Here is an 18,205-nt window from a genome sequence, read left to right as displayed (position 1 = left end):
TACAATCATTAAGCAACATATAATTTATTTAATGTATGTATTTATTTCACACTTCTATTTAGAACAGACCCAGAATGGGTTAAAATTAGTGATCAGCAAACTCTGCTTGACACTGGGTCAAAAATTATGAGTCTCTTTGAAGTCCCTGCATGAGCATGTGTATACACACCCCAAAACCAGCTATACACCCAAAGAGATACAAATTGGTTTATAGTGGGGCCATTCAGACTACAGTAAAAACCAGGTTTCAAATCGATTCTTGCATGTGAAGTTCATATTAGATCCGATTCCATCACAATCCATGTCAGGGCTTGCGCAAGGAAATACCCCATACACCGAGGTATCCAGAATCGGGCTAAAATCCGTCTTTTCTCAAAAGACCCGGGTTGCACCAAATTTGAACTTGCCCTCGATCATGATCGGGGCAAATTAGGGAAGGATTAGGGTCAGGGGGTGGGCAGAGGTTGGAGCATTCCCATCATCAGAAGGGAGGGGGAGGAGGAGGAGGAGGAGGAAAGAGCCGAAAAAAGGGGAATCTGGATGCAAAGGGTGACAGGAGGGAAGGGGGAAATCAGGGGTGAGTTGTGGGCTGCAGAGGGCTGTCAGAGAGAGGTGGGGGGTGGAGAAAGTGATGAAGGAGAAGGAGGAGGAGGAGGAGGTGAAAGGGGCCGTGGGAGGAAGGGAGCCATGGAGGGGATCCTAGAACGGAGCAGGAGGAGGAGGAGGATGAAGGAGCTGGGGGAAAGGATCAATGGACATCCCTGAGGAAGGAGAAGGTCTGAAGGAAGGAGGAGGAGGAGGAGGAGGATTTCCAGGGGGAATTGGGTTGCGGGGCTACGCTGGGGCATGTAGAGAAATCAGGCTGCTTATTGTCAGAGGGAGGTGGGGGTGGTGGAGAAAGCTCAAAGGGAGGTGAGGGTTGGAAGGATTGCCCAGGGAAGTAGGGCTGTGGGTCTAAGCTGGGGGATGTAGGGAAACCAGCCTCTTTTGACAATTTATGCACAGTATTTTTTGGGTGCTTGTTTGTTCTACTTTCCTCTTGCTCCTGGATTATTATTATTATTATTATTATTATTATTATTATTATTATTATTTGTGTTATATGAGGATGCTACAGGAATGCCTGCACTGCATTTCCCTTTTATTCCCAATTCATTCCATGGGTCTACTTTAGTTGGAGCTGACAGGTCACGCTCTCTCAGCCTCAGTGGAAGGCAATGGCAAAGCTCCTCTGAAGAGGAAAAGGGTCAGTTCAGGTCAGGTCAAAGGCAGGGCACGAATGGAGCTCACATCAGGCACCCCCCCTTTTCATATTTTTTAAAATTATTTTTGACCAAATATGCGCATGATTTTTTTTCTTGAGGCAGATTTATAGATAGATAGAGCAGGGCTAGCAGCTTGTGCACTTTCCCTTTCCTCTGCTCGTTTCCAGCAAAGGGGAATGTTGTGAATGCAAATGTTACAAATGTTGCAAAGGGCTAGACTTACATTTCCAATGTTAGATTTTTTGCTCTTGTCAGTTAGACAAAATGATACAAGCTTTTGCTACTGAATTCAGAGGCAGCCCTGAATTGCTTTTAAAAGCAATAAAGAAAAGAAAAAAAAAAAAAAGAATGCATGGCAATTGCATCCTTTACTGGTATTTCTGAGGTGAGGAATTTATTATCATTATTATCATTATCATTATTATTATTATCATTATCATTATTTCATGTGTAAGAGCCATTCTGGGGGGCAAGGAGTGGGGGATGCATTAGCTTGCATGGGATTCAAAATGGGAACGGGGCAGATCTGACCCAAATGCCCACACATACACACAACACACAAAAAAGATGTTTTAAAAAAATTGACACTGGGGCATTTTGTGCATGGCTCTTTAAAAAAAGGAGGGGGGAAGACACTTACGATGCCCCTGCAAAACGTCACCATGACGATCACTTGATTGACAACAGGCACCTTGACAGCAGGCACAGAATGCATTCGATTTAAAATGCCCCTCTTTTTGTAGTGGGCACTTGCTAATGGAGAGATTCAGGGGAGGGGCATCCGAATCAGCCCAGTTCCTTCCAGGTTTTTGCTGTCAGTCTGAATGGGGCCAGTGTTGTCTTTGCTGTATTATGCTACCTATTTTTCCCCAAGTCCTCAACATCATTTGTGCTTCAAACAGCTTTGTTAGATAACCTCAGGTACTTAATGGACCCTTATTTTCATTGCAAGGTTCTTAAGATTTCTCCCATTTACATCCATTTGGGGAATGCATTTACTTGGGAGATCTGTCTAAATGTCCCATCTTGTTTTTTTAATTGTATTTTAAAGATGTCCAGTGCAATCCTATGCATATATTCTTGGCAAAGAACACAATGAAACTTTCTGAAGCTCCTATCCTATAGAGACTCGTATAATTATCTATATTGTTACTATTGCTATCTTCTCCTCTTCCCAATTCTTACTAAAAAGATATTGTCAGTGTTGTTGGTTTTTTTTTACTTTATTACCAACATTACAATTTAAAATTTCATTACCATGTTTTTGGTAGGTATATAATTTTTAAAGGCACTACTGTGTGTGCTTGTGTGTAGAAAGGACAACTCTATACAAGCCTTGTTGAATATGATAGGACTCTTTTTTCTTTTTTTCTTTTTCTTTTTTCTTTTTTGTAGGAAAGGCATGCTAGTTTTATGTATAATGGAGTAATCTGAATAATAATGCAGAAAGACACATCCCTATTCCTATTTTCTAACATGTATTAATCAAGAAGTTTGATAATTGAACTAAAGTCTAAATTCAGGAACTGCTATATGGACATATGTATCTATTACATATGAGTAATATCCAGATCAGCAATCTGGGTATAGTGTGCATATATTAAATATTATATGCGAAAAACCCTCCCTGTGTACAGATCTGTGCATGCATTTCTGTACACTTGTTGAATACAATGTGTGACTACCCTTTTTGGCATATTTAGAGCAGACTGATATAAATGAAACATAAATTAGTCCTGGCTAACTTTAGTTCTATTTAGTTCAATGAATTTCCATTAAAAATTACTATGTCAAGATTTAGAAGAATATACTTTAACCAGTACATCTAACCATATCTTAGAAAAAGTGAGAAATATTGATTGATTTAAAAACTAAGCAATAACTATCAAGGAACAAAATGAATTCATGTTTGTCATTCACACCCATTTAAATTATTATCTAAATTATTTGTTATTAACTTTTAAAATCCTGTTAATTCACATGGGAATTAAATGTATCTGATTTTCACATGAGGCCAACAGTAATTTGCATATGGCAAAGACAGAGACACTGAAGTAAGCAGATGAGAAGATAATCTAATTATTTTTGCCTTATTTGTATCCACTATACAAATTTGCCATAATAATCTCAGGATGGGAGCTTTTAATATTTAATATTGCTTGTACTTAACTATGAAGGACACACACTTTCATGTTTGAAAATAAAACTGTTCACATTTGTTTTTCATCATTAGAATGAAGTTGAGGAAGTGAGAGGACAATTCCATAGCTTAACAACTCCCCTTGAGCACATCAACCTTCATCTCAGAGGAGGCAACATTATCCCATGGCAGCTACCTGCTTTCAATACCCAGGCCAGGTACAATCAGAACTGTTGGGATTTTTATAAACTTTGGGGAAGGGAGGGAGGCAAAATTAAAACAAAGAAGAGATATACTTATTGATCAGAAGTTCTCAAAACTAAAATAGAAAACAAATCTTATCACAAGCATATGGAAAAAAATACATCATTTATGACTCAGAGTAGATGGCCCCATAGGAGTGGCCTCCAGTTGCTCTGGCTGTAATCGTTCCAGGACTGTGGCAACCACATCGCCTCCTTCCAATGTGGCCTACTGCTGTGTTCCCAAGCCAGAGCAGCCAGGAGCCAAATTAAATCCTCTCCTTTTTGCAGCAGATCCAGACTACTTCTGTTGATGCAGGAGTGGATTCTGGTTGTTGGGGGGATGTACATCATTTGAATTTCACGCCACCAAAGTGGCCGTGTTTCAGGCTTAAATCAAATGGCTAAGCCACAGTAGTTTTCAGAAATATGTGTATTTCAATGACTTTCCATGTTTTTTAAACTTTACTTTTTATTAAAATAATCTTTACAAGTCTTGCAATCAGCACATCACAAAAACATTTTCCTTTTCTGTCTACAGTCAGCTCTTGATATTCATGGGGGTTAGGAGCACAAGACCCCCTGTGAAAGTCTAAATTCACAAATAAAGTAGGGGGGTGAGAACAGTGCATGTGTGCATGTGCCCATCTCCCTCCCTTCCAAAGCCTCAAACAGCTCTAGCAAGATCTCTGAGGTGCTGGAAGGGCAGGGGAGCACGCATTCATGTCTCCCTCTTTCCCTTCCTAGGCTTCAGGAAGCTCCAGGGAGCTCTATGAAGCCTTGGAGCAGCAGGAAGGAGGGCATGCTCACTCCCCAAACCCTTTCCCAAAGCAAGAGAGCTGTCTTTTCCCAGGCTGCTCCCTGTCCTGGAAAAGGGTAGGAGATTACTTTTCCCCAACTCCTTCCCAAAGCAGATAGCTGCTTGGGGAAAGAGACAGCTCTCTATCCTGGAAAGGGGTGGGATTGATGCATGTACCCTTCCCAGCTTCTCCCTCCTGGGCTTTTTCCCTCCACAGAGGAAAAGCCCAGGAGGGATGAGGAGGAAAAGTGTGTGTACAGCAGTCTTGACCTTGCGAATAATCGAAACTGCGAGTGTCAAAGCCACAAATGTTGAGGGTGAAATTGATCTCTTATCTTATTTCTTTAGCCTTTATTTCCATGTATAAGTAATAAACATTATATTCATTTAAGTTTATTTTCAGTCTTATTTATGAAAAATCTTTGCCTTTAAATGTTTCTGTATTCCTCCTAGCCGAAAAAATATGATGGGTCTGACAGTAGCTTTGGATGACAATGGGGCTGCTCAGGGACTTCTCTACTGGGATGATGGAACAACAATTGGTAAGTGTAATACAAAATGTACTGGCATTTTGCATAAATGATAGAAATAATAATAATAATAATAATAATAATAATAACAACAACAATAATTTGTATCCCGCCTCTCCTGGAGGATCGAGGTGGGTAACAGCAGAAATCAGATACAATTATACAAACAAAGTATTAAAACAGTCCCTCAATCCCTCAATTTATAAACACTAAAAAATGCTATTGAGATACTAAATGCTTCTCCTCGACCATTTGGGCTGGGGAGGAGATTTTGCTGGCCTCTCATTGGAGAGACCAGCATTTTAAAGGAAAACAGCATGCTCTGCTGGCTGTTGGGAGAGGAGGGGTGGGGTTTAGACTACTTGAGGCTTCCCTGCCCAAACTCCTCTCACTTGGCTTCAAACGCTGGCCCACCCTCCCGCCTCGACAACAGTGTGAAAATTATTTCTGGTCACCTTGGGGGTGGGTAGGAATTTTCTCCCCTTTCCAGGGGTTTTTTGCCTACCCCACACTGTTGGTTGAGGACCTTGACAACTGGCATGGGTATGGTCATAAATAGGCTCCATGCGTAGGCGGGGGGGGGGGGGGGGTAGACATTTCAGTGAACACCTTGGCACCCTCCTAAAGGGTGAAGGTAGGTCTCTGGAACTCATGTTTAGGTCTTGTGAGTAAACGTGAAGGGAAAGAGACTTGCCTTGTGGCTGGCTTGAGATTTAAACCCTCACTTAAGTCTTGCGAGTTAAGTGGGGGAGTCTTGGGTTGGCCTTCCGGTTGAGGGCCGGCCAGGAAACAACCCAATTATGGATTGCCCTTGGGGCTCAGGTTTTTTCACCCCTTGGAAGCTGGGGAATTGGTCTTGGAGCAGACCATCCGCCAGCTGTTCCTACACAAGGTTCTCCCCCCTGGCTTTTTGCAGTTCTCGAAGAAATAAGTTTAAATAAGTTGAGTTAAATAAAGTTGCTCATTTTATAACCCAGTTCTCTGTGTCTGGTCTCATTATTAATGAGTTGGTCAGCCATACCTCAAGGCAACAGATCCTGTCTGATTTTGGATGCTAAGAAAGATCTGCCCTGGTTAGTACTGGGATGGGAGACTGCCAGTGAATACCAGGTGCTGTAGACTATATTTCAGAGGAAGGAACTGGAAAATCCACCTCTGAGTATTCCTTGCCTAAGGAAACCTTGTGAAATTCATGGGGTCACTATAAGATGAGTGGTGTCTTAAAAACACACACACATATCCCTCCAAAACTTGAAGCCTACATTTCCTCAATTGGAGATCAATTTTATTTATTCATTCATCTATTTATCTAATTTATATAATGCCTTTATCTTGGAGAGGGACTCAAGGCAGATAACAGATAAAATAGTTTTAAACATTTACAGTAGCCATGAGTGGACAGGATCCCAGAATGAATAATAGGCGAGGGCACCTTTTTGTGTGTGCTTATATCCCATACCTTGTCTATCTGTCTTCTTTCTTTCTTTCTTTCTTTCTTTCTTTCTTTCTTTCTTCTGTGCCTCCTGCCTCTTTGTCCATGCACCATAGACTGTCATGGGAGGGCCACTTTTTGCAGAAATAACTGATTTGCAGAAGGCTTTTGAGATTAGGTGATGGGCCACAGATTACTCATTACTGATGTATGTAAAGATTTGCCTTGAGCATGGACCACATGTGATATAACCATAATAATAATAATAATAATAATAATAATAATAATAATAATAATAATTGCTGTATTGAAAACAAATAGTACTGCACAATGGGAAATAATGTACAAGACCATGTATAAGGAGCTAATGACCTGATTTATTCTCTCTCCAGCATGTCACCATCTCAATTCTGGGACAATGTAAACACGGAAAGGAACTTTATAGCACTATATAATTTACAGCGCTCTGTAAATATGGCTTAATAATAATAATAATAATAATAATAATAATAATAATAATAATAACTGTGTCTCAGCTCCTTAATTTTTTTTCATGTAGTTTGAACTTCTGATATTACCTTAGTGATATAGATAAGAATGTGCTACTGTGGCTATCAAAATGTTTGTTAAGCTCCACATGCCACACATAACTCCCACTTGATTTTGTATATACAGCAGAATATATTATAGAAAAGTATTAAACTATTATCAGACCAAAACTCAGATTATTATTTATTTTATTAAGTAACTTTCTTTCTTTCTTTCTTTCTTTCTTTCTTTCTTTCTCCAGACCTCAGACTCAAGGTGGTACTTTAAAATTTCATTAGTTTCATTGTCTTAACTATGTCATTATTATTATGGTAATGACAAACTTCCTCTGAATAAATCTGGACAGGAAAACCGAGGGGTCACCATAATTTGGGGTCATCTTGAATGAACACGACAACAACCAGACCATATTCACAATATTATTATGCTATTATTTTCTTTTTACAGATGCATATGAGAAGGGTCTTTATCTCTTGCACACATTCAATATCAGTCAGGTATGTAAAATTTCTGTTCTTGTATCAATCCCAGCTGAGCTATAGATACTGGACCCTTTTGCTATTCTTGATTAGGGTAACTAGTAGCATGTACAAGTATGGAAGGAAAGAGGTTCTTGAACATATATTTTTGTCAGATTGGTTGCAACAGTGTTTTACTGGTTGATTAACAACACTCCAAGTGAACAGAACTATGTACAAAGCACCAGACAAATCTCCTCCCACCCTCTTCTATTTGCAGAAAAGCTGGAAAGGATTCATTGATCTATCCTTATTATTAGTACTTTTTAATTACGTTCTTGTAGAATATTTGACATGAAGTAGTTGTATATAAAAAAAAGGTAGTGAGCTGCTGCTATCAAGGTTCCTGTTTGTTCCTGTTTGCTGTCTAAGTAGACTATGACTATATTGGTATAATGCACACTCTTGATTGGAAAGCTGTGCTATTAGTGCTGGGGTTTTTTTAAATACTGAAGCTTTGTTATGTGCTTCATTTCACAACAGCTTCTCATTTAACTTGGGCTCTTCACATATCATCACATGTGAACTCCAAAGAATGAAATGTGTTTTACTAACTATACTTATAATTTAGGTATGGGTACACTTCCCTTAGGCTTTGTCCAAGTTCTTGATAATGTTACAGAGATCTGATCGATTCCAAATTTATCCATCTTCAGCTGTCTAATTCCTTCCTTATGGTTTGTTTTCTGCCAAACCAGTTTCCAAACCTTCATTCTCACCTGTGTGACTGTAAACTTATTTTCCAGTATCAATCTGAAATGGTGGAAAGATAGGTTTGATAGAAATATTGGTGCTAGCTCTCCAGTCTAATCTAGGCCCAGGGATGATGATGACGATGACATATCCTTTATCCTGCTAGTGTCTGTCTAAAAGATACATTTTGAGGAACGAGAAAATAGTGAGGCAGCTCTAAATGGCTAAGCTCATTCACAAACCTACTCAACATTCAGAAGGAATTTGGCAGCGTTCATCAACAAAGTAGTTGTTTCCAAACTCTTGTACATGTCTCTTCCAACTCTATGATTCTATGTGGCTTTTGATTTCACAACATGACAAGTCAATTTCAATAGGAAAAGAAGAATTTCATTTTTAAGTGAAAATCAGTCTTCCCCAATCTTCTCTCCTAGTGTGCTGGTCTAAATTGTGCCTATACCATCTCCAACCAGTTTGGTGTAAATGCTTCTTCCCTATCTTATGTTCAATAGAAAAGCACAGTAAGGAGCCTTCTTAATTAAGGCAAATAACAGCAAACTATTGAGTTGATCATTTTCTGTGCCTTCTTGTGCAATTCATTCACCTATTAGCCTAGAAGCAGAAATCATTAGGACATTAACAATTATTACTTTTCCTTGGGAGTGTAGAGGTTATTTTGGATTGCAGGAAGTGCTGGTAGATACAGTGGCTTGAGAAGTATCAAGTATCCATAATTTTGATCCCTACTAGTGAAAATTGAGACATTTGCATCTAAAAATTAGTATACTAAACAAAGTAATTGCTTTGAAAACTCTTACCTTAGAACCATGGAAAGGAAAGAAAAATAAAATAATGCCATGACACCAACATAACTTAGTATGCTTATAGGTCTTCTGTTTATTCATCCATAGATATTGTACATTCATCATGACATGTCCCTTTACTTTATTGTTCAAATCAAGAATTTGTTTCTGGAATTTCCATTTACTTACTTTCTATTTACTGTCTCCTGCAACTACATTTACACAAGTATTTACAGCCTAGTTAAAAACTTGAACCAGATATTACAAATGTTGATTCATTTTCAGTGCACAAAATTATTTCACTCTTTCTCCATATATCAATAGTTTTGTAGAAGGCAGTGTAATGGGTACTTTGTGATTTTTGTGGTATTGCACTGGTGTTCCTTCTAATGTTGTTTCTCTGGTATTGGAGTTCTGTATCTTTAGGAATAGACTGAACAAATAAGAGGACTAGAGTAAAATGGAGACAAGGGTGAGTAGTTATAAAATTGTAATTTATAATATTGTGGGGAAATCTTTTTTTTTCCAGAATATCTTGAACATTAGCATTGCCCACCAGGGATATTTTGACCCAAACAACTTAAAATTTGGTGAAATTAAAATCCTTGGAGTGGTAACCAATTCCACTCCTATTGTTGTGGTACGTCAGAACGGTGCAGACGTTCCATCCAGTCACAACACAACCTATAATGTTTCATCTCAGGTAAGAAAATAATAATATTATCACTGTGAACCCCATCTATTTAACCTAGCATCTGGTTTATTACATTAATAATAATAATAAATAATAAAATATTTATTTATATCCCGCCTTTCTGCAGATCAAGGCGGCTTACAGTATAAAATGCAACAGTACAATAAAACCAACAAGGAAATTACAGTTAAAATAACAAGCACAAATTAAAATAACAATGTCCAGCTAGCTCGAGATAACAAAACAATAACAGTGGGGGGGGGGGAGGGGAGGCAGCATCAAGGACAGTTAGGGGAAAGCCTGTTGGAATAAAAAGGTTTTTAGCCCCTTTTTAAACTGGTCAAGGGAGGTGGCCGAGCGGAGCTCGCCGGGAAGCGAGTTCCAGAGCTGAGGGGCCGAGGTGGAAAAGGCCCTCTGCGTTGTTATAACATATTTTGCATCTGGAACTCTCAGTAATTGCTTCCCGGCAGATCTGAGTGTGCGGGGCGGATTGTATGGGGAGAGGCGGTCCTCCAAGTACTCTGGGCCCAAGCTATTTAGGGCTTTATAGGTAATAACCAACACTTGGGCTCGGAAGCAAATAGGCAGCCAATGTAGATCTTTTAATACTGGTGTTATATGGCTGGCCCTGGAAGATCCAGTAACCAGTCTTGCTGCCATGTTCTGAACCAATTGTAGCTTCCGAGTGTGGTACAAGGGTTGCCCCTGTAGAGCGCCATTACAGAAATCCAATCAAGAGGTTTACCGGAGCATGTACCACCGTTTCAAGGTTCCCAGGCTCAGGTAGGGTCACAGCGGCGTATCAGCCGAAGTGATAACAGGTGCTTCTGACCGTCGCGCTCACCTGAGGTGTAAGGTGAACGACGACGAGTCCAGGAGCACCCCCCGACTGCGAACAGAGTCCTTCAAGGGAAGCGGTGGCCCCGTTCAGGACCGGTGGACAAACCTCCAATCCTGGACCGGGGGAACTATCACGAGCACTTCCGTTTTCTCTGGATTCAGTCTGAGTCTGTTTCCCTCAGCCTGACAGGCGTCTAGAGGGAGAATGCCATCCCTGGCCTGCACTGCATCCGTCGGAGACACGAGAAGAAATATTTGGGTGTCATCAGCGTACTGATCAACACCGCGCCCCATGTCTCCGGATATCTCTCCCAGCGGTTTCATGTAAATGTTAATAGCAGGGGGACAGAATGGCTCCTTGAGGGACCCCGATGTAAGGGCCTCTTATCGGAGCACACGTCCCCCAGCTGCACCATCTGGAATCTACCCGAGAGGTAGGAACGGAACCACTGGAGCGCAGTGCCCCCGATCCCACTCCCTCAGCGTTCCAGAAGGATACCATGGTCAATGGTATCGAAAGCCGCTGAGATGTGCAAGGCACTAACAGGGACACGCACCCCTGTCCATGCTCTCCGTTGAGAGGGCAGCCGGCCAGCGTCATCAGGGGCTGGCCGAAGACAGGAGTGCCCTCCCTCCATAACTGTCATCTTTCGCCCGTTGAGGGGAGAGCAAGGCTGGCCCCGCCTCATCAGGGGCTGGCCTGAAGGACAGGTGCCCTCCCTCCATAACTGTCCATCTTTCGGCCGTCAGGGAGGAGAGCAGGACGGCCCCAGTGTCATCCGGGGGGCCTGAAGACAGAGTGCCCTCCCCATAACTGTCATCTGTTCGGCCGTTGAGGGGAGGAGGGAGCAGGCGGCCCAGCGTCATCAGGGGCTGGCCTGAAGACAGAGCGCCCTCCCTCCATAACTGTCATCTTTCGGCCGTTGAGGGAGAGAGCAGGCCGGCCCAGGCGTCATCAGGGGTGGCCTGAAGACTGAGCGCCCTCCCTCCTAACTGTCAGCTTCGGCCGTTTAGGGAGAGAGCAGGCGGCCCAGCGTCATCAGGGGCTGGGCCTGAAGACTGAGCGCCACCTCCCTCCATACTGTCAGCTTTCGGCCGTTGAGGGAGAGAGCAGGCCGCCCTCGTCATCAGGGCTGGCCTGAAGACCCGAGTGCCCTCCCTCCATAACTGTCATCTTTCGGCCGCTGAGGGAGAGGAGCAGGCCGGCCCAGCTTCATCAGGGGCTGGCCTGAAGACGAGCGCCCTCCCTCCATAACTGTCATCCTTTCGGCCGTTGAGGGAGAGAGCAGGCCGGCCCAGCGTCATCAGGGGCTAGCCTGAAGTACAGTTTATCTTAATTGTAGATTTTTCTTGTACTGTTATATTAATTTTCTTGTACACCGCTATGATTTATTTGGAATAGCGGTTTATAAATAAACCATATTATTCTTATTCTATGCATCGCAGATGAAGATCATCGACCCGGGGTGGACCATGGCAAGTCTCAACGCCATAGCCCCGGAACCCGGTTTGAAATGGGTCTAGATAATCAGTATCTTCCAAGATCGATTGAAGCTGGATTGCAACTGCCCTCTCGATCACCTTCCCCAGGAAAGGCAATAGTGAAACAGGCCGATAATTATTATGCATCAGGGGGTCAAGGGAGGGCTTTTTTATCAGCGGTTTTACAATGGCCAATTTTAAGCTGGATGGAAATTGCCCATCCCTGAATGATGTATTAATTATGCGGTGCAACATGGTAGTTACAACCGCACCCCCCTGAGCCGCTAGCCACGAGGGACAGGGATCGAGAGAGCAAGTTGTCTTCCTAACACTTCTAAGGATCTTGTCCACATCCTCGGTACTTACAGACTCAAAGTGATCCAGTACAATAGAGTCCACGGAAGCTCTGGAGACCTCTACTTTGGTTTCTGAGCAAATAATGGCGTCGAGATCAGCCCGTATCCGAGAGGTTTTATCCACGAAGAAGTTGTTAAATTGGTCACAGCAGGCCTTGGATGGTTCCAAAATAGGGTTCAGGGAGGAGGGAAACTGAGTAAGCTCCCTCACTACCCTGAACAGCTCTGCTGGACGCGACTCCGCGGACGCGATACGCGCATCATAGAACAAGTTCTTTGCTGTGTCTATCACCACTCCATAGTCCTCAAAAAGAGAGTCCAGGTGTGCCTTGTCAGCTACGTTCTGATGTCTCCACCATTTGCGCTGTAGTTGTCGCAGAACCCGCTTCCTTACCCCGAGATCTTCCATATACCAGGGCTGCTTTTTGGAAGCAGGTCTGAGAGGACACTTGGGAGCGATATTGTGTATAGCCCTGGAGAGATCAGTGTCCCAGATGGTAGTTAGGGCATCAACAGAATCGCCGTCAGATCCAACCATATACCCCTCTATGGCTTCTTGGAACCTTTTGGGTTCCATCAGCCTTCGAGGGTGGACCATTCTAATAGGTCCGCCACCCCGGGGGGGGATCTGGGTAGCTGCCTTGATATTAACCTCCACCAGGAAATGATCCATCCATGACAAGGCGGAAGTACTAATTACTTCCGTCCACGGAGTTTCCATGTCCGTACAAAAGACCACTTTGAGAGTATTACCAGCCGAATGCGTTGGACCCGTAACCAGTTGAGACAGGCCCATGGCTGTCATGGAATCCATGAACTCCCAAGCCGCACCAGATGGACTGTGGCTGGCCACGAAGGGGATGTTGAGGTCCCCCAGGACAATAAGCCTGGGGGACTCCAACAGCAACTCCGAAACCAGCTGTGTCAGCTCGGTTAGGGAGTCTGTTAGCTCATGGGGTGGCTGATAGATCAGCAGAATCCCTAAACTGTCTCTGGCTTTTAGGGTCAGGTAAATACACTCGATATGAGAAGTTTGACGAACATGGTTCCTGGTTAAGAGAAGGGTGTTCTTATGAATCAAGGCAACACCCCCCCCCCCGCCCACCTAACCTGGTCTGGTCCTTAACTGAGAACATTGACTAACTAGGTCCTGTTGCAATATCAGCAAGCAATATATAATGGCAATAAGGACAATAGCATGCTTTTTCCATTGTTTTCAATCTTCAAAGCTCAGTAGTGATAATCACCACATCACATCACAAAGAATTCCAGGCTTAACCACATAATGTGAGTATTTGACAATTTCTAGACTATGGCCTGTTACAGACTGCCAAAATAAATCTGCTTCGGGTCTCTTTGAAGGTATGCTATTTAAAGGATGCATGAGTCCTAAGAGTCCGGAGGTCGTGCCAAAGCCACACTTCAATTCCTAAGCACTGAAGTGCAGCTTTTGTGCACCTTCCGGATTCTTAGGATACATGTATCATTTAAACAGCATACATCCAAAGAGACCCGAAGCAGCTTTATTTTGGCAGTCTGTAACAGGCCTATGTCTGAAATTTGGTGTTCCTGACCACTCAGGAAAAACTGATAGGAATTGAAACAGTGCTTGGAAAGTTACTGCAACTTGCTCCAATGCAAAGTTGTGCATCTATACTAACTGAACTGCACAACTTGTATAAACATCTGAATGGTTCAAATGGGAAAAAGGTAGAATATCCCTTGAATGCTAAGCCCTTAAATTATGTATCTTAACTGAAAACTATGACTATTTTCTCCTCTAATTTAATTCATCCCCACCGAGGCTGCTCTTCTTTGGCTGCCTCCTCTTTTGTCATTCTTTCTCAGCTGTTTCTTTGCACAACTTGCTCCCTGAACTCTTGGGGCTATGAGTCTGTGATCCACTTTTTTCTTGATCGACATGACTACTCTGATTCCCCAATTCCTTCTCATCCCTGCTAATCTGATTCATCCCTACCAAAGTAGGAGAGGAGAAGCCTTGGTAGGGATGATGCAAATTAGCACAGATGAGAAAGAATTGTGGAATCAGAATAGGCAGGCAAGACAAGGAAGAATTAAACTTTTTCAATAAAGGCTTTTCTGGGCCTAAAGTAGTTGGGGGGAGACCTAAACACTGTCAAATTTTCTCAGGTGTATGGGATGTTTTATATATTTAACAACAGCACTTTATATAACCCAAGTGATCTCCCATCATTTGTCCCAGCTTCCACCAACCTAGCAGTTTGAAAGCATGCAAATGCAAGTAGATAAATAGGTAGCACTTCGGTGGAAAGGCAACAGCATTCTACATGACCACAGAATTGTCTTTGACAATGCTGGATCCCTTGACATAGTAACAGAGATGAGCACTGCCCCCCACACTTTGACATGATTGGACAAACTTGTCAAAGGGCTTCCCCTTTACCTTTACTTTTATAGCAATTTATAACAATTTATATAATAGTGTATATAAAAACAATAATAAGGAACAGTCAAAACATGATTGTGTTCTACCTAAATATGAAATGAAAGTATTTATTTCAGTTAATTGAGTCATATAATTCTCTGTAAAATTAACATATTGGTTATATTCATATTAGCATATTGTTCATCTTCAAAATACACCATTTTTAAAGCATCTTGGTCAGTCTATAGTAGGAAAAGATTTTCAGCACTGAAATAGGGGGCATTTGTTATAATGAGGGAGATCTGCTAACCCTACAGTTATGAGGGACAAGCATTCTAGCCCTCAAATAAGGAACATCCTTTATAATAAGGGTCACTGGGCAATCCAAATCCTACTTCATATATCAACTTTAGCCAAATAAGGGTATGATTTAAGGTGCACATTTATATAAAAATGAGAGTGAAATAGTTTGGTTTCTTTTTATTTTCAAAGGTCTTGCACATTACAGGCCTTCAGCTTGCACTTGGGCAAGAATATACACTGAGATGGGAACCCGAGAACATTCAAGATACAGAAAAATTTAACTGCCATCCGTATCCAGAACCAACACAAAGCACTTGTGAAGCTCGTGGCTGCATCTGGGAGGTGAGCAAAAAGAAAATGGTGAAGCATGCTGTTTAGGGATAGTAGACTCTAGAGTAGTTAGGGCAGATAACAACAGAATGGAGAACTGTCCTGTCATAAGCATTTCTGAAAAGGGAGACTAACTCTGCAATATATCTCAGGGTTGTCCTTTCAGAATCAAAAAAACAATTCCACAGACCATAGGAATGAGCCTTCTTTGAATAGACCTATGTCTTGTTTTATGTTATAACCTTTAGTTGTCCCTGAGCTCTGCATATCATCTCCTTGCGCCTCCACACTTTCAAGTCTTTCATTATCCATGCTATATTTAAGCTAAAAGCATAAACCCTAATTTGCCACTGACTAAATTTAATTAAATTGTGAAGAGTTAATTATGGCATTTCTGGTTTTGTTTCAGGTTGTCACTACTCCTGGGGTGCCACACTGTTATTATCCCAGTAAATATGGCTACTCTGTCAGTAACATTCAAACCACTGCTAGGGGCTTGACAGCTGATCTCCATAGGGACACTAACTTCCCTAACCCATATGATCCGAGGTCACCAGCAGTGGACCTGCTGCGTTTGGAAGTGACATATCATTACAATGACATGCTGCAGTTTAAGGTAAAGTACAGTTTCACAAGATACACTTCCCCCCTTAGGTTTTGTATGTCTGAAAGCCCTGGAATATGACAATCCACATGCAGAAGCCAGTGGCATTGTCCCCACAGCATGTGTGAATGTGCTCACAGTGTGTCATCAAGTGTTTGTACCATCACAGAGAATGGCTTGAGTGAGCAGATGTGAGACTTTGGTTATATGTATGATAAGCAAAGGGCTGTCACAATTCTTGACTTTCATATAGGACAATAATGACTAAACTGGATTGAGATAGGAATGTAAATATTCATAAATTCCATCTTTGCAGGTAAGAAAATAATTTTACCATTTCTTTTTCCCCATGATAAAGTAATCAAAACTCTAATTTTCAAATACCATAGGGAGTTCAGGATTTATTCTGTGCAAAACAATACATTTTGTTTTACAATTTCTTTTTTAGATAAAATAATTTTACACAAGGAAATCAATATTTTCAATATAGAAATGCTATTTTCTGCTCAGAAAATGCTGCTTTCTTCACTAAACTGTTATTTTATGTGCAGAAAAGGCTGTTGTCTACCCTTCATATGCATTTTTCATGCTGAAAAAGTACAGAACTGTGAAGACTGTTGCTCTTATTTAAGATTCTCCTCCTCAGGGTTTCACAAAAAGAGACCCATACTTTACCATTCTTTGAATATTTTCCAATATTCTTTCTATCTCTAGTGAAAGTTTTTGTAACATGAAAAAGTAATGTAGTTCTATCCCACAGTTTACACACCATGAAGATCAATGCTGTCTTTTCTCCAGATATATGATCCCAACAACAAAAGATATGAAGTTCCAGTCCCCCTCTTCACCCCAAACAACCCTGAAAGTACAGATGCTGATCGACTCTATCAAGTGGAAATTGTCAACAATCCATTTGGCATACAGATCCGACGGAAAAGCACTGGCACTGTTATGTAAGTGAAATCTTTACTTTTTATTGATTAATTTTAACATCGATCATCTGGAAAAGACAATGAACTCAGAGCCCTTATTCTAAATAGAGAGTTCAACATTTCTATCTATGACAAAAATTGTATCATCTGTACAAGGATGAGTTATTTCCATTTCTAATATCTTGTATGCCTAGTATTTTGTGTGACTTATCCAATGGGGATCATCCTTCTCTTGTAGCTGGAATTCACAGGTCCCAGGCTTCACTTTCAGTGACATGTTTATTCAGATTGCTACACGCTTGCCATCACAGTATGTGTACGGATTTGGAGAAGCTGAACATACTCAATTCCGCAGAGATATGAATTGGCAGACCTGGGGAATGTTCACAAAAGATCAACCTCCTGGTGTAAGCAGAGTATTTTCCTTTCTTTTAACCACTCAGTTGCTTTCTTAATTTCTGCACTCTGATTTGAAAATTTGGGTTAGGTTTTTATGCAGGCATTTTTTAAAAAGTAATTATAAGAATGTGATAGATTTTTTTTAAAAAAATCATGTAAATTCAGAAATGGAGGAGTGTCTTGCTTTATTCTGTAAAAATAGCATAGGAAAATAATGTTCATCAAGCTCCTGAATGTGCCATTAGGTTGGAATGTTCTGAATCAATCTCTCATTTGAATGTTACACCAACAATCCAAATTGTCTCAGACGTCATGGTTCTTAGCAGTTGGGAGCACTGGATGTCTCCGCTTCCAATATCATTGGGGATACTGATTCAATAGATTCAGTGGATCTATTCTAGCTGGGACACAGCAGGATTCCAGTCTCAACCATTTTACTACTGTCATCACTGATGTCACTAAGGTTAACCACCTTCACTAGCTTATATAAGTCAACCAAGAGGACCATGATCAGTCCACTTCTGGAAATCATCAGCTCTGTGTTTTTCACAATCTTTATCTGATATTGGTGTATATGTTGTTTATTTGTTTTAATAGTACAAACTGAATTCCTATGGTTTTCACCCCTTCTACATGGGAATGGAAAATGATGGAAGTGCTCATGGAGTTCTTTTGCTGAACAGTAATGCTATGGGTAAAAGAATGGCATCTATATCTGCTCAAGACACAATTTCATTAATTGAAGGTACAATTGAAACAAACCATGATTAATTCCTTGCACCATTTTCTTTTGGTTTTTTTAGATGTCACCTTCCAACCAACACCTGCCCTCACATATCGCACAATTGGGGGAATTCTGGACTTCTACATGGTTTTAGGGCCTACTC

At 41.4% G+C, this 18,205-nt stretch overlaps 1 protein-coding gene across 2 annotated transcripts in view; it reads left to right on the top strand.

Moving 5' to 3' along the window:
- SI (sucrase-isomaltase) overlaps nt 1–18,205 on the top strand; it is a 188,108-nt gene that overhangs the window by 104,927 nt on the left and 64,976 nt on the right. Inside the window, exons 17-26 of one of the 2 annotated variants that reach the window (XM_042460607.1) lie at nt 3,499–3,623; nt 4,900–4,988; nt 7,405–7,454; nt 9,501–9,674; nt 15,243–15,395; nt 15,793–15,999; nt 16,786–16,940; nt 17,158–17,326; nt 17,916–18,012; nt 18,122–18,205. The exon at nt 18,122–18,205 is cut by the window's right edge and continues 29 nt beyond it. In XM_042460607.1, coding sequence (XP_042316541.1) covers nt 3,499–3,623; nt 4,900–4,988; nt 7,405–7,454; nt 9,501–9,674; nt 15,243–15,395; nt 15,793–15,999; nt 16,786–16,940; nt 17,158–17,326; nt 17,916–18,012; nt 18,122–18,205 — 1,303 coding nt within the window. The remainder of the gene's footprint in view (nt 1–3,498; nt 3,624–4,899; nt 4,989–7,404; nt 7,455–9,500; nt 9,675–15,242; nt 15,396–15,792; nt 16,000–16,785; nt 16,941–17,157; nt 17,327–17,915; nt 18,013–18,121) is intronic. The other variant, XM_042460608.1, reaches the window with a different exon arrangement.

The sequence above is a fragment of the Sceloporus undulatus genome, chromosome 3, assembly GCF_019175285.1.
Source record: "Sceloporus undulatus isolate JIND9_A2432 ecotype Alabama chromosome 3, SceUnd_v1.1, whole genome shotgun sequence".
NCBI lineage: Eukaryota > Metazoa > Chordata > Lepidosauria > Squamata > Phrynosomatidae > Sceloporus > Sceloporus undulatus.
Note: the sequence above shows the minus strand (reverse complement) of the source record. Positions and strands in the feature narration are given on the sequence as shown.